The 17,022-nt window shown below is 36.8% G+C and overlaps 2 protein-coding genes across 12 annotated transcripts; one reads left to right on the top strand and one right to left on the bottom strand.

The window, feature by feature from the left end:
- Window positions 1-1,648: 1,648 nt before the first annotated feature.
- LOC122094828 (transcription termination factor MTEF1, chloroplastic-like) lies at window positions 1,649-3,139 on the bottom strand. Its single transcript, XM_042665421.1, has 2 exons — window positions 3,074-3,139; window positions 1,649-2,191 (listed from the first exon to the last, which is right to left on the bottom strand). Exons 1-2 carry the CDS (start codon window positions 3,137-3,139, stop codon window positions 1,649-1,651), a joined length of 609 nt encoding a protein of 202 aa, XP_042521355.1.
- A 3,741-nt stretch (window positions 3,140-6,880) lies between these two features.
- LOC122057409 (DNA (cytosine-5)-methyltransferase DRM2-like) lies at window positions 6,881-15,746 on the top strand. Of its 11 annotated transcripts, none has more exons than XM_042619494.1 (12): window positions 6,881-7,017; window positions 7,611-7,713; window positions 7,879-7,950; window positions 8,176-8,210; window positions 8,332-8,448; window positions 9,786-9,882; window positions 9,971-10,017; window positions 10,168-10,284; window positions 12,399-12,516; window positions 13,921-14,021; window positions 14,163-14,939; window positions 15,023-15,746. In XM_042619494.1, the coding sequence occupies exons 4-12, from the start codon at window positions 8,208-8,210 to the stop codon at window positions 15,452-15,454; spliced, it is 1,809 nt and encodes a 602-aa protein (XP_042475428.1). In that variant the 5' UTR covers window positions 6,881-7,017; window positions 7,611-7,713; window positions 7,879-7,950; window positions 8,176-8,207; the 3' UTR covers window positions 15,455-15,746. The 11 variants fall into 11 exon arrangements, with proteins under 11 accessions (XP_042475428.1, XP_042475432.1, XP_042475424.1 ...); XM_042619498.1 differs by having other exon boundaries at window positions 8,170-8,210; window positions 12,417-12,516; XM_042619490.1 differs by having other exon boundaries at window positions 8,170-8,210.
- The last annotated feature ends 1,276 nt before the right edge of the window (window positions 15,747-17,022 follow it).

Genomic DNA, 17,022 nt, shown 5'->3' with positions numbered 1-17,022 from the left:
CACTTAATGGGTCAGTGATAACTATATATAGGGGTGAGGGTAGGGACCAACTCTGCAATAAAATTAGGGTTTCCTCCCCATTAAGGAAACAATACCTTAGGTCCACACATAGTAATAAATATTTCATACCATTAAGGTGTGCTAATAGAATCCAATATCTCCATAGAGATCACTTACCAATAATATTGGATTCTTTCTGCTTACTCCATCTTTAGTCAACACCACTAAACCGGTTTTGGAAACAAATCTTTGACTATGCTAGCCCACTTAATAGGAAATCTTACATTGTCAGCACGATTTGGGTTAGCCCGAGGTTTTCCACCAGCATCCGACCCCTTCCGGTCAGGTCTTTCGATGAGATTGGATTGGTTAGTACCAACAGGGACAACATCAACATTGTCATTGTGCTCAAATCGGGAGGGATGCGGTGTTTTCCCCTGTTTCATCGACGATTGGTAACCTGCCATTCATCCTCTTCCATATGGTTCTCACTACCTCTACCTTCATTGATGTTACCAGTCTGTGTAGTTTCTATCAATACCCATTGGTGATCTGTATGCCCGAGGTTCTGCAGTAGCTATAGAGAGGCGGCTTCCAATCGTAATCCACCTTTTGGTCAATGATAGAATCGTAATCAAGCTTGATAGGAATAGAGGAGGGAAGACTGTCCTCCACCTTCATGAGAACACAGAGTTGAGCAAATGAAAGTCTCTCCCTATTCGTGGTTCGACGATCCATGCATAAAGGAATACCCAGCACACTCGCAATGCTCCCCAAACTATGACTCCCCCAGAACTGGAGATTGAGCCCATACAAATGAATCCACAATGGAAGTTGAGCCTCCTCCTTCTTCATTAGCGAGAACTCTGGCGACCACTGGCGCAAGATCAATGGACGTGCACCCTGGGACCAAGGTCCTTTGTCCAAGATCTGACGACTCGAATCTGTATCTTGAAATTCAAAAATGAAGATGCCATTATGGAGACCAAAAACCTCCATAGCTCCCACGTGCGACCACTTCTCCCGTGTGAAATGTTGCATAGAGGTATAGGAGGGTTTTGGCCCAAAAACATACCCCACCAACGCCATGTCCCATCAGTTTTTCTCCTCAGCTAGATCCTCATTGCTGCAACAAGTGAACTTCTTACCATCAATGGTCTCTGGTGCAATGAAAGGAAGAGCATTATCTCCCGAGAACATTCAATTGCCTGGGACAAAACCAGCCCATGAAAGTCCATTTTCATTTCCATGGATTTCAGAGCCCTCGACCGGCTCAGAGGCCACTGGAGGAAGACCACCGGCAACCATGCGTAAAACCTTCGTCGATATCACGTCAATAGTCCATCCAAGAAATTCGGAGGTCGCCAATTCCTCTCAGCATTTAGGTTGGGATAGGGTCCGGTGGAGACCTTTTCTCTTCTTGTTAGCCAATTTGTGTTTTTAAAAGAGTAAAATTGTTAAGAATGATCCACCCTCCATGAATTTGTTACAGAGGCATCTGGCTAGTATATACCATTTAGATTATCATAAAACTATTGATCTGACCGGGTTTCTTTCACAGTGAAATTGTACTTAGTGGAACTCAAATAATCAAATTAATGAGAAGGGAATATACAATAAAGTAACGGTTGAGCAATCATACCTAATTTCACTTCCATTTGGTGTAAAATTTTTCGTCACTCCATAATAGCATCCTCTGCAATGATATTTGAACGTTCCTCTCCTTCAAATGCAAATGCCTCGGCGCAATTCTTTTCTCTAGGCTGAAGGCAAAATACTGCAGGAACTCCTTTAGTTCTTGGATATCTCTCTCCATCTCTTTCACCAAATACTTGAACTTGGGCCTCATATTATTCTCGATACTGTACCCAAAAATTGCAAGCAGACAAGAACAGGCCCTGGAAGCTTCCTCACGGGAAAACCCTAAGCTCTGCAAAAATTTAATCTTCGCTTCAAGTTTATCGACGGGAGTGTTCAGCAAATGAGCATTGAGGGAGGTAGGCAAATTAAGCTTCTCCAACCCCAATTCTCTGAGGAAGAGAAGCGTGTGCCTTAGGCATAAGTCAACATGGGAGAGAAGGATTTCAAGACACCGTAGAATTAGACCACATGATTGCAGGAGACGCTCCAACATCGATGGCAAGAAGTCGAAGACGGCAGCGAAATCGGTTTCGGTTTGGAAGAAGTAAAACTGAGCTCTTTTTTAGAGTTGGTAAAAAGGTCATTTCTTGCTTTCAGTTAACAGTATTACAAATTAGGGGTGCGGTGGATATTATTTTCATTTTTGGGGGTCACTCCGAATTGTGGGGATATTTAGGTGTGGTACAAGAAAATTTCCCTTTTCGTCAAGAAATTTATAATAATTATCACCAACACAATTACATTTATACTTTTTTAATCTATAAATATTGTAACTACACACCATCCACCCTCATTACGATGTATAACATTAACTTATTTACTTCCCTTCTTTAATTCATCACACTAAACCCTTATTTAATTCATCATATTGTCAGGATCAATTAGGTCAGCCCAAGTTGCCCAACCTTGATCAAGGTCAATCATGGCTAACCCAACCCAGCCTTACCCAATCATGGTCAGGCTGGGTTGGGTTGAGGCTGACATGATTGAGCTTGAACTAAGACCTAGGATTAGGATGGGCTTGGGTTGAGATTAGGGTTGAAATGAGGTTTTAAAACCTAGCTCAATACAGTCGATTGACACCCCCTTATTTCCTTTAATCAAGAAGTGCAAAAAAAATCTTCAAGAGTCTTTGTAGAATTACAAAGTTCTAACTTATAACCCTTTGCCATGGCCTATAAATGGGCAAATAGAGTTGTTGAAGTACATAATGTGTTTTTTTTTTTTGGTGGAGGGTGGGGGTGGGGGGAGTGGATTGGACAAACTACATGTATTTACATTAGGGTAAATTTGTACATTGATTAAATATTAAAATTATTATTATATCTTGTTGGGCCAGATTGCAATGATAAGGTTGCTCTATCGTGACCAAGTAGTCATCGTTTCAAGTAAGGAAATATTCTTTCTCCAAATTAAGGGTAAGAATGCATACATTATGACCCGCACTAGACTCCACAATGATCAGAACTGCAAGCACTGGGTGCACCCTTTTTGTCATTGTTATGGCCTATCATTTCCCACATGATAGAGATACGTGGTCATTTGCAATGGCTCTCTTTTCTATTGTTGGTTCATAAATTAAATGCAATGAGTCGTTGAATTTAAAAAATAAAAAATAAAAAAATAATTCTAATCCAATAACATCCTAAGCCCCATTTCGAGATATATATATATATATATTTTTTTTTTTTGAATAAAGGAAAATACATTGAGAGAAAGCATCCAAGGTAAAACACCTTGACGCAACAACCGAAGGGTTTTACATTAAAAAGAGAGGCACGACGCCACCACACCCGAGATAGTTTGAGTTTTTGCTGATTAAGATGACAATAATGGAGATCAACTCATGGGATAAATGTGCGCAAAGGTAACATGATTGACGTGAGTAAGAGAAAACTTTAAGTCAAGATAAGGGGAAGGGTTCCCTCAACGCCCTTGTGCATTGCGGTAGTGCCTGTGCGCAGTTTTGGGCATTGAAGGGAAAAATGGGGTATATAGGCATTTTAGAGTCTGAATTTTCTACCGTATGGGGTGGTTTCCCAGATGGGGGAGCACCAATGATATGGAATCTCCACCCAACCGACAGCTTTAAATACGGGAAATTCCATCTCGTTGGTGCTACCAAGTGTGGGTAGAAACTCTAGAATCTTAATGGGGTGTTACAGTGTTTCAGGTGGGAAAATTGATGCCAACTTGCAATTTGAGTTTTGAGCTAGTATCACAGGGAGCTTAAACCCTCAAAATGATTAGAGAAGGTTCACATGCATGGTTTTTTTTCTCAATCAGACGATGATGCATCTAGTCATTTCAACTGGGCATTTATGCTCATTCAATGCCCATGGAGCCGTGCAAGCATAAAAACTTTTGTCAAATAGTTAAATGAAAATTTAAAAATATGCCGATTTTTTCGCACGTCCTCTCATATCTCACTCATGAACCTTTCACTTTTTCTTTCTTCAATAAATGCCTCCGTATTGGACGATTCATCACCCTTTCCCCTGGTGGTGCAAACTACAACGTGGAGTTGTCATCCCCCTTGCAATGCAAACTACGTCATGGTGTTGTATGCACAGTTTTAGGAATTGGTATCATGGTGGTTTGGTATCGATTGTGTTAGTCGATCCAAATTAGTATCAGTTGATATTATTTTTTATTTGACATCCATCCCTGAAATGGTACAAATGAAGGTAACAATAAAAAAAAAATCATAATAATTAAAAAAAATCTGGTCTTGGTTTTTCTTTTTTAGGGTAAAATTGTCGGTATCGATATTAGTCTTTATACGATCAATGCCAAATTGATACCAATACCTAAAACTATGTTGGCATCAAACCGCCCCAACACAATCAATCCATATCAATACAATTGTCAATGCATGATCAATATTGGATCAATGGTACAATACGAATAAAAGGATGAAATAGCAAAAAGAAAATGTTGATATCGATACCTTTGAGGGCAAAAGCATCCTATATATATTGGATACAATATTGATTTCAAGAAACCTATACGTGATCTCATACTATGCACTTGATCCTTGGTTGTCTTAAATCCTCTCTCTTTAGTTAGCTTTCTGAAAAGGGGTGGGAAAGTTGCAATTCCCCTTGATTTTTTCCTCAAAATATTATTGAATTTAATTAAATCTTGAAGCATGTGGAGTTGAGAAAACAATCTTTTTGCTATATATCAAGTCCTTTCCATTTGGTCTTTCAAATATGGATTTTTTTTTTTTTTGGTAAATAATTTTGGATGTTAAATGGCATCCTTTTAAGGTGTGTTTAGATTTTGATTGATCATTGACTTATTCCTAAAAGCTTTTTAAGTGAACAGTAAAATTAAGTTTTTAAGAATAATTTAAAAACGATTTATTATTTTTGTTTTCTGAAAAATTCTTCACTTTATGTTATTATAAAAAATTGTCATTGTTCTGTGCAATTTTGAAGAATATATATAAAGTCACAAGATTTATCAAAACATAAGTAAATATAAAAAAATAAGGGAGGAGTTTTCATTCCCTATGCAATCGAAGGCTCGAGAGAACCCCCCTAGTCAAGTGGCCCATATAAGCCACGGTGAACGAATTCTTGTTTCATTTCACTGTGGCCTTAGAGATACTTGGTCCAAAAAATAAAAGGAAAGTATTTTTTGTTTGGGAGCGTGGTCTACTCCAACGTTCCCTGTGTCTATCTCTCCTCTTCAATAAAATGGCGGGGATGTCATTGCATAGGTGTGGAGAAGAGAGAGAGATATGAGACTATGGGAATTGGGAACAGTGAGCCGTGCACTTGGACGAAAAACAAATCCTTAAAAATAAAAATAAAAATAAAAATTATTTTGGTAAACAAACATCTTAAGAGGTGTCCATAAGGCCTAGTTTGTTTGATGAAAAAAAAAAAGAAGAAGAAAGAATGGGAGAATGAGGAACATTCCCTCAAAATACTAAAAACTTTGGTTGATTGTTTGTTGGGTGGGAAATTTATCAAACAAGGTCATTTAATGCAATAATTGTTGTTTGTGTGATGTGGTAGTTAACTTTACTAAGGGTGTCAATCGGTTCGGTTTCAATTCGATTTAGAGGGATGATGAGATAAATCGAAATCGAACCGAGAACCAAGTCGGTTCCATTTTAATACTCAAGCTGATTTAATTTAGTTTGGCTCAGTTCTGGTTCCAATTCGGTTTTGTGATACAATTTTAATTTGATTATATAAATAGTTCCACTCTTGAACCATGATTGTGATGGACTAAAGGCCATAATGGGCTCAAATTATGGACATTATAGTCATTGTCAACTCCAAAATTATCTCAACATGGGAATATGTGTAATAAATTGCAAAAAAACTTACCACAAAAAAAAAAGAAAAGAAGTTGAATACTCATATACACAAAACAATATAAAACCAGTTCAGTCTGAACCGATAATTCTTATACACTGAACCGTAATCGAACTGAATCGAGGTGAATATTCATATACTCAAACCAAATTTGAACCAAATCAATTCAGTTCGATTAATTTGGCTTGATTCCAGATTTAGTATTCGATTTCAGTTACAAATTGACACCTTTTTCTTTTTGATAAAAACAAAATGCCACCCTTCACTTTACCTAATTCATTTTTTTTTTGTGAAAACTTTATCCAATCCTTTCACTTCTAAATTGGTAGGACTTCATGAAAAAGTTGTTTTTTGTTTATCTCTCCCCTCCATCTCCTATTTCCTCTTTCTCATAGAATTTTATCCTACGTTTTTTTTCCTCTCTTTCCCTTAAAGGTTAGAGGTTAAAAGTGGACCCCACTAAAAATTACGTAATCCATTATTTTTTTCTTTTCTTTTCTTGGTCAACCCAATGTCTCTCACCCCAATTATTTAAATTGTCAATGAGAAAATGCCTTCAACTATTTTTTTCTTTTTTTAAAATTGTCTAAAAGAAAAACAAAATTGTGACTCTTGACCTTAATTTCCTCGACAATAACTCTTTCATTAAACAAACAGCGCCTATAACACCATCTTCATTTCTTCGACATTAACTCTTTCATTAAACAAACAGGACCTAAACATTGTACCTAATCGTTCGAGTAGAGTGGCATTTGGTGTCTGGACAAAATCCTAACCGCCATGCCTCCACTCCATCGGTCCTCGCGAGTGGCGATTAATGTAGTGTTGTTTAACAGCTGAGCATTAAAATGAAAATAATATTTAATTAAATAACTGTCGCTTGAAAAGCATCAGTAGCTATTTCAGTATACTTATACGACCTTTTTTTTTATGAAATACTTATAAGACCTTACGTATTCTACATTAATTGGTTTTTTCTCTTCTACGAGAGACGCCATTAAAGCAACCTCTGCTCAAGAGTCTCTCTCCAGTTGCAAAAGAGGTGAAACTGCTTTTGTAGTTTTTAGCTTTTTATTTTAATTTCAAAGATTTTCAATCGCTAATCAAACCAGCATAGCTCGTACATTTGGAGGAATAATCAAACATGTATAGCTCCCCAGGTTTTTTTTTTGGCTGGTTTGTATTGATAGTGGTGGTAGTTATATCTTGTATAGTTCGTTGTGGCCTGCTTTGGATTTCTCTCCTCTGTTTCGTCCTGCATTTTCATCTTTACTTGTTTTTGTTGGTCTGGTGCTTTTGTTGTTCCTCGTTTCAATGGTGTAACAACTAGCTTCCTAGAACTTAATCCTGTAAGAGTGTTTATGGAGTCCGTTGAGAAATTAATCTCTCATTGAGGTTTTGCGGGAAGAGGGTTTAGCTGGAAGAGTGTTTATTGAGGTTTTGCAGGAAAAGGGTTTAGGAGCTTGAGTTTCGCTTTCTGACGAGGTTTTGCTGGTTTCTGTTGATGGTGGTGGTAGTTGTATCTTCTATGGATCGTTATTGCCTGCTTTGGTTTTCTCTGCTCTGTTTCATCCTGCATTTTTAACTGTTTTCTTGTTTTTGTTGGTTTGATGCTTTTATTGTTTTTCGTTTCAGGGTTTTAGCAGCTTCCGTAGAACTTAATCCAGGAAGAAGGTTTTATCAAGTCCATTGAGAGATTAATCTCTCATTGAGGTTTTGCAAGAAGAGGGTTTAGCAGGTTGAGTTTCTCCTTCTGAAGTGGTTTTGCTGGTTTCTGTTGATGGTGGTGGTAATTGTATCTTGAATGGATCGTTGTGGCCTCCTTTGGTTTTCTCTGCTCTGTTTGATCCTGCATTTTAAACGTTCACTTGTTTTTGTTAGTTTGATGCCTTTTTTTTCCCAGGGGAGCTTTCATAGAACTTAATCCAGGAAGAGTGTTAATCGAGTGCATTGAGAAGATTAATCTCTCATTGAGGTACAACCAAGAAGTGATGATTATGTTTTTAAACACTTAATGTGCTTTAGGACCTAAGAGCTTTAACTACTATAGATTTTTGTAAAACTAGTATTTGTTGAGGGTTTGAACATGCTTCTCCTACTTGAACCAATTGAATAGTTTCCTTGCCATTTCGTAGTTGAAAGAAATATAATTTTCAATATTATTAATCTTGTGTCCTTGTGTTTTCTTAAACAGCCCAAGGATTTCTTGTGAGAGAAATTAGGCTCTAAGACATGGTGAGATCTCTTTGTCCATTCTATTTGTTTACTTATTAAAGAAAGCAAATCTAGGAAAATAAAAGTTATCATCGTTTGAGTTTGTTTCTATACTTTAAATCTTTTGTTTAAATTTCTTTAGGACTGGAACGACAGCAGTAAATCAAGTGACAGTCTCCAATGGATTGGTGAAGATGAAGAGGAAGTCAACTCTAACACTGTTCCATTCCATTCATCTTCAAATTTTAATACTCATGAGGTGAACCTTATACCCAACCAAGGCTATGTTCGTTTGAAGATAAAATATTATCACAGAAATCAATTTTTGTTTATAATTTTTTTTCCTTTTTTTTAATTGAATATGAGAAGGAACCATGTCTTGGCACTGATTGAGTGAGGAAAGAATTAAACTATGTGATGGGGTTGGTGTGCTCTATGGAGACAATTGTATCATGGACCAAAATATTATTTTTTTTGGAAATAATATTGAGAAATTTGTTCCAGGAACAGTGAGGATGGGCGTCAAACACTGGTTCTTGTGTGTATATATATATATATATATTTTTTTTTTTTTCTTGTTGCCTTTTTATTAGAAATAGAAAAGAGAGAGAGTAATGTTTTGTCCAATCAGTTTTCTGCTATGAATAATGTTGAGTATGAGGGGTGTGGTTGTCCTCTTGGCATGGACAGATAATTTTTTGCTTCTCGTTTTGGTTGCCTCTGGCTTTGTTTGTTTCATCAGTAATATTTTCCTAAAAATTTCTTTTGTAATTTAATAAATTTTGTTTTGTCTTTCTTTGTTGTTTCTCCTTTTATGTTTGTATACTTATGAAGTGTTTTCAGAATGTTTAATTTTGTAAAGATTCCAACCATTTGATGGGGAGGCGTTTTCAGACATATTTGCTTTTCTAAATTTTGTCTTGTTGTGTGTGAGAGTGTGTACAATTTTGGATCATGACAGTACAAAGCTGCTAGTATATTTACTCTCAATGGCATTTGTAACTCGAGGTCATCATTTTGGGTTTAGGGGGTATTAAAATCTAGGGGAGAGAATGATCTGGTCACTGAAGGTGTTTCTGTCCTTGGTAATCAAGAGGATGAAGTCCAGTGATGAAGTTACGTGGAGATATCATCATCATACTGTAAGGGTCAGAGAGAGATCTTTGCTAAAATATTTCTTTCCAACAGTGAAAGAAGAGTGCCAATAGTCTGGCCGATGAATAACCCAAATCTGGTATGGCCAGATCTGATTTGTATTTTGGGCCTTACCCTATGCTGCTCTTTTGTTGGCCTTGGACATTGGCTTTCTTTGTTGTATCATATCTACTGTTGTTCTATTTTTCTTCTCAATAAAGTTTTCTTACCTATCAAAACAATAAAATTAAAAAAATATCTCTATGACAAACAAGCTACAGCCCCCCCTCCCCTCCCTCTTTAAAGAATAAAAATATGTTAAATCCTCTTTATGCTATGGGCTGCTGTTTATAAAGATGTCTTGGCTAAAAACCAACATGCGATGTCAGTGTTTTGCCTGGTGATGATAATATAGGCTCCTCGTTCATGGTGCTTATTGTGGCTTTCCTTTAACTGTTGCAGGCAAGTACATCTGCAGGTCCTCACTCCAGTTTGTTCTCTTATTTTGTTGGAATGGGCTTCTCTAAAAACATGGTTGTTAAAGCTATCAAGGAGAATGGTTAGTGGTTAGGTGAAACAGTTGCTTATATTTAACAAGTGCTATTTACCATTGGAGGTCTCTAAGATCTACATTTTACTCAATGCAGGAGAAGGAAACACGAATGCTATACTGGAAACTCTTCTGACATACTCGGTGAGTTAATTTTTCTTTATTTTCATATATATTATGTTCGTTACTTTTTTTTAGACTTTACTATTGTGATAAACTGATTTTCTCTCAAATATTCATATTCTTAAATGAATGATGGAACAGATGTATTTATATTATTTTCACTCTTTGCAGATGATTGAAAAATCTCCTTCTGAATGTGAACTTATACCATATGATACAGATTCTTCAGAAAGCAAAATGGATGATCTTGACCAACTATCAGATATAAGTAGTTGTCTTGGAGATGAGGTAGTTCATCTTGTTATTTTTACCTCCATTAATAATCAAATACTATGGAATAGAATCTGTTTTCATTCTACTTTATCCAATTGACAGTTTTTTTTATGTTATTCTAGAACATAGGCGCCATGGTTTGAGGAATCGGATCGGATCGGAATTGAATTGGCCTTGATCGATCCCAATTCTTGGTCAATACCTTATCGGTGGATCGGTACAGACGAAGGGTAAAATAATCCAAAAACGTTTTTTTTTTTAAAGCAGGGGAATTTCTGTCCAATCCTGGCCGATCCGGATCCGTATCAGCCTTGACCGATCCCATTCCCGATACTGATTTCTCATACCTTAGTAGGCTAACATAGAACATGAAGAGTTGTGTATTATTTATATTATTTATTACGTAATAAGTTATTGATTATATATTACTAAAATTAGCTCAGAAACTGATGTCTTTTATTCTGTTACATGGACACTTCATGTAGCCTCGTGGTAACCATGTTGACATGATGTAACATGACCTAGGCATGGCCATATGGGTGTGGTACATGTGGCAGATGTTGAACAAAATTGTTTACACGATGTAGAAAAAAAAATATAAAGAGCAATTAAACAATCACACAATGAAAGGAAAGCAGTTTTTACTAGCAATGGAGAAAGGGTTACAAGCTCTCTTCCTCCGACCTCTGTGTTTACAAAGAATTTCCAGTAGCTCTAACAACCTCCCATTGCAACAATGGAAAGGAGAACAAAGAGATAAAAATTTATGTACGTATCCCCATGTAAATCCTAAGAGTTCTCCATCACCCCAGTCCACATAATACAAGACATCAATCCTCAATAACGGACACACGTAAACCCAACAATTAACCCAAAAAATTACCCCCGCATTTTTCTACCTCATTTTAGCCTAAATCCCCACACTCATTATCTATTTTTAGTTCAATGTTCTATGGCTTAAGTTTTTGGGTTGATCTCATTCGATTCTTACCTTCTATTGAACCTTCTAAAATATAGCTTTTTGCCCGGCTCAACCTTACACCTCTCTATGTTTATAAAGAATTCTCAGTAACCCTAATAATCCCTATCGCAATAATGGAAAGAGAAACAAAGAGAGGCAAATTTCCATATTTAACCCCATGTAAACCCTACAAATTTTCCACAACCCAGTCCACGGAATAGAAGACAAACTCTCAACAACAGAAATACACACCCAACAGTTGACCCAGAAAAAATTAACCCCGGATTTTTCTAGCTCATTTTAGCCTAAATCCCCACACCCATTATCCATTTTTGGATCGATATTTTGTGGCTTAGGTTTCTAGGTGGAATTCATTCCTCGTTTCTTTCTTATTACTGACCGTTCTAATATAGCTTTCTGCCCAGCTTAAGACTTGTTTTTCTTTACTAGGAGCTTGCAATAGTTGCATGATTCCTTTTTTACTGTAAGATTCGAGTGGATGGATTTTACGTAAAAAGTCAAAACATAAGTTACTACAGACAACAGATTGTTGCAAATATTTCACACACTGGTGGATTAAGGGGGCCATGATTTCTTCTAGACATTATATGCATGGGTAAAATGCTATTGAATAATTAAAACAGCTAGGGGCAGGCGTAAAATGACCTTAGGAGTGGCTAGGACTAATTAGGAAAGACATGCATGGTTTAGGTCTTGACTCAAGTATGACCTCGGATAGAGCTGATTGGAGTGCAAGAATCCGTGTAGCCGATCCCATTTAGGTTGGATATTGCTGAGTTGTTGTATTGGTGTTCTTTTCTTTTTACTATGTATATATATATATATATATATTTTTTTTTTTTTTCTTGGATCAATGTAGCCGACTCCATTTAGTTGGGATAAGGCTGAGTTTGTTGTAAAATGCCATTCAATAAATGTTCTCTATTCACTCCATGAAAGTGCCTTGGGGCTAGAGAGAAATGTATTTCCAATGTGTTCCTCCTTGAATCTGTTGTGCTCTTCACTGTTGTAGGCTCTTTTTTTTTTTTTTTTTTTTGAAACTATGAGTAATTACTAATTTTTATGCTTTCTACAAAACTGTGTGGTTTTGTGGTTAACCTAACGTCATTTTTTTGTTCCTTTGTTTTTTTCCCCCTCTTTCGTTGAGGTTGGGGGGTGGGAGCAGGAAACCATAGAGCATTTATCTGACAGGGAGAAGAAATTCCTGCAGTTAATGGATATGGGCTTCCCAATAGATGATGCATCCTCAGCTTTGGAAAAATGTGGTTTGTATATAGTTGAAAATTTGATTATGATGATTTTATAAGTTCACTAGATGTAAAGGGTTGTTATTCTTCATTTTGCAGTGGGATATTGGTGTTAGAATTGTCATGAGTTCACCACATTCTTATTATTCTAAACTTGTTACCTCTTTGTTTACTTACTGTAAAACCCTATGCTTGATTATCCTACAATATATTCTGTTCAAAACCTAGTGCACATGTTTATCAGTATTGACTAATTAGAAGTCTCCATCTAACAAAACAACACTGAAGAAATTACTTTGAAATAGAAAAAAAAAATTATAAAAATGACACTCACGTTACCTTGCAACTAATATTTTGCTTAGCTTAATGATTTAATTAATATTTAAGGAGCTATAAAAGCCAAGGGTCGGCCTAAAATTACTCTAGGAGAAGTGGTGAGGAAAGATATGCATAGCTTGGGACTAGTAATAATTATAGCTTTGAATAGGGCTGAATGGAGAAAAAGGATCCATGTAATCGACCCCATTTAGTTGGGATAAGTTTGAGTTGAGTTGAGCTGAGTTGTTCTCAAGCAGTGAACTAAATCTCTGCTTTGGCATCCTCTTCATATGGGTTTGGGCCTCTAATGCTTCCTTCAAAGGTTGACAAAGAAATCTAGGGGACCATAGAATCTTCTATGAAATGCCTAGTTTACAGCCAAAAGGGCTCCATGTGTTCCAAATGTCACCTTTACCTTCATTTATTTATTTTATATATTTTTCGGGGAGGGGGAGTGGGTGGTTATAACACATTACAAGCATTGTGGTAAAAGACCTGACTGGGGCAAACTTGACTCAGATGGCTGATTAGGGGCTCTTGCTTGGGTTGATGGTATAAAGCTCAGGTTGCTAGTTAGTTTTGAAGACATGACCCTATGAAAGTTGGACTAGATCCAGATTAAGTCCCCCTCCCTCTTTCTTGTTGACTTGGAAAACAAATAAATTCTAACAGCTGACATTTTATTGGTAAAAAATTCCAATAGATGGTGGTTTCTATTAATTTTATTTCTTCCATGCAATTGATAGTTCTTTCCAGGTGTATTTTGATATTGATCGTGTGAAAAAAGAAATATATTTTTCAATATTTTACATATATAGAGCGTTAATTATGAAATTGTTAGCTATGTTGGTTGTGGTTGCTTCGGAATTGTCTGAAACACTCTCGACATATGGAGCACAAGCAAGCTTAGTTGACATCATTTTTGAAGTATTCTTCGGTGGCAGTGTATGACCCCAATCCAGAATTTCAAAATTTCTGAATTGATATTCACTGTCAAAATATATCTTCATTACTTTTTTGTCAATCGCAGTTGCAAATGCTATCTATCTTCTCCCCTTCACTATTCTTATAGAATCGCCATTCCTTGTTTCAAACTGTTTTCAGGTCCAGATACCTCAATTATGGAACTAATGGACTTTATATCTGCTGCACAAATAGGAAAGATACACAATCCTCAACTACATCCAATTTTAGATGAAAATAAGGTGAACCACTCTAGTACCTTTCTTTGCAATCTTGGAATTTAAAGATTTGTAAAAATCATGAAGCTAAGGCTTATTGCAATTGACGTTAAAGTTATATGAAGCATATCTCAATTTAACTTCAGTTGTTAATTTTTTTTACAGCCAGGGTCAAGTAATTTTCACACTACTCCAGACAAGAAAAGGAAGAAGCTCTTTGAAGCAGAGGAGAGATGGCAAAAAAAAGTTGATTCATGGAGGAGGCGGCAAAAAGAATCATATAAAGAAAGGAAGAAATCATTGCTGCATGAAGATGAAGAAACTGTTCGTGTACCAAAACCTATGAAAGGGTTCGGACTCCCAAATATGCAAATGACTGTGTTCAATAGGAAAATTCCCTCCGAAGCCATTGGGCCTCCCTTTTTCTATTTTGAAAATGTGGCTTTGGCTCCTAAAGGTGTCTGGGATACCATATCTCGCTTCTTATATGACATACAGCCTGAGTTTGTTGACTCGGTGTATTTCTGTGCCGCTGCAAGAAAAAGAGGTTACATTCACAACCTTCCCATTCAGAACAGATTTCCTCTCCAGCCTATTCCACCACTTACAATTCAAGATACATTTCCATTGAGCAAGAAGTGGTGGCCTTCATGGGACAAGAGAACTAAATTTAACTGTTTAAACACTTGCACTGCCAGTGCAAAACTGACAGAGAGGATAAAAAAGGCCCTTGAAAGTTGGGATGGGGAGCCACATCCAAAGACCCAAAAGTACATTCTTTTTGAATGTAAAAAGTGGAATTTAGTTTGGGTTGGCAAGAACAGAGCTGCCCCTCTTGATCCAGAGGAGATAGAGGTGCTCATGGGATTCCCTAAGCACCATACACGAGGGGGTGGCACCAGTAGGACTGAGAGATTTAGATCTCTTGGAAATTCATTTCAGGTTAGTACTCCTCCAACTTCTATTCATTCTCCATTCTATTTGTAAAATTTTCCAATATCTCATCAGAAGTACATTGGTTTCAGGTAGACACTGTTGCTTTCCATCTCTCGGTCCTGAAGAAGATGTTTCCACATGGTATTTCAGTACTTTCTCTCTTTTCTGGTATTGGGGGTGCCGAGGTAGCTTTGCATCGGCTTGGAATCCCTCTGAAGAATGTTGTGTCAGTAGAGATTTCAAATGTTAATAGGAACATTCTTCAGAGCTGGTGGGACCAAACAAATCAAAAAGGAAATCTGATCCATGTTGCAGATGTACAAAAGTTGAGCATTGATAGGTTGGAGGAGTTGATCAAATCACTTGGTGGGTTTGACCTTATAATTGGTGGGAGCCCGTGTAACAATCTTACTGGGAGCAATAGGGTGAGCAGAGATGGGCTTCAGGGTGAGCAGTCTATTTTGTTCTATGAATATTTTCGTGTGTTAAATGATGTTAAGTTTTTGATGGGTAAAGTTTAACGATTGGGCTCATAGGACCTAAAAAAGTAAGTTGAGGTTTTTTTGTTACTAGATATATAAGGATATTTCTCTGTTTAATAGTTTCAGCAATTGTAGATGAGTTGTTATAGAAGGATGTCTCTCTTACATCCTAAATTTCTTCAAATGTGGTTCCAAACCTGCTGATGACATTAATGACTGTAAATACACAATTTCATTCAGGGTGATGACAGGCATAGTTGGAAATTATTAGCTGCTTTGGATTATCAGATATGTGGTGCGATTAAATTCTTAATGATCTTTTTGGACTCCACTCTTGTTTCGTGTTTTCTTCCATAGTTCCTTGTGCTTCCTGCCTTATAATTTGAGGCTTTTCTGTCAATATCTTTTTGTCTAGGTAACAGAAACTAAATGTTGATTGTGGACGTCGGTTGATCCAAAGTTTCATTTTAATTCCAAGCCGGTGAAAGTAGAAATTTTTGTTGGGAGTAGATATAGCATGGCTGTTGTCACAACAATATTTGTCCTCATCACTAACTGTAAACTATGAGGTTAATGATATGTGAGAAAGTAGGCCAGGAATGAAATAGAGAACCAAGAATTTAAACTCTTGAAACCTGTTGATCTGTGTTGAATGACAACATTTGGATCACAGTTGCAAACGTAGTGTGATGTTGAATGTCGTGAAACTTAGTCTCGGACCAAGTATAAGATACTCCTATATATGACCTCCTGTTGTTGTGACTCCTATACATGCCCCATGTATACAAGTTTCTGATTATTTTTACCATTCAAGCTGATTGTTTAGTTCCCATTACATATTTATGGTGGAAGTCCAGAAGTTTTGTTGGTTGACATCCAAAAGGTTTTGCTAACCTCACAAATGACTGAGGGTGGCTCCTTGCCCTATACGAACGTGGGCACATGGGATCCATTGTCCTTTTGGGTACAAAGGATATTAGAGGAATGTGCTAATGATCAACAAGTGGGATATGTTTCAAGTCGAGCAAGAGCTTGGTTCTGCAATCATTCCACTGGGTTTAGTGCTCTCTCTCTCTCAATCTTCGAATTTCTTTTTTCTTTGATAAGTTCTCTATCCTCGAATTCATGCTCTTGAGAGTTGGGCTTCTAAAAGAGTTTAATTCCAGTCCATAGGCTAGGAGTGTAGTCAAAGGTAAACTGATACTGATTAGTTCATCTATAAGCTGAAGTCCATATTGATTAGGACAATGCTGGTGCTTCCTCTGTTCCTCATTTACTTAATAGTCATTGCCACCACTGCTTACATGATAGAGATAGTGAAAGGAGGAAAAAGAAAAGAAGGTTCTATCTTCATTGGATCATGCTACATTTTTGGGTCACATTCTTATGGGATTCTAATTCTAGATTGAACCTGGAATTAGAATCAGCTGGTAAGCATCATGTTTGAGTAGATTCTGCTGCTCTCTGTTCTTGAATCCAATATGAGAATCACCTTTATTCTCAGATTCTTCAGTGATTTTTGCAGGTGATTACCAATACAACCCCATATTCTGTAGAAAAATAAGAGTACTATCATTTTCCTAAGTAATATTTTGTATAAAGTCATG

Source organism: Macadamia integrifolia, chromosome 12 (assembly GCF_013358625.1).
Source record: "Macadamia integrifolia cultivar HAES 741 chromosome 12, SCU_Mint_v3, whole genome shotgun sequence".
NCBI lineage: Eukaryota > Viridiplantae > Streptophyta > Magnoliopsida > Proteales > Proteaceae > Macadamia > Macadamia integrifolia.
Note: the sequence above shows the minus strand (reverse complement) of the source record. Positions and strands in the feature narration are given on the sequence as shown.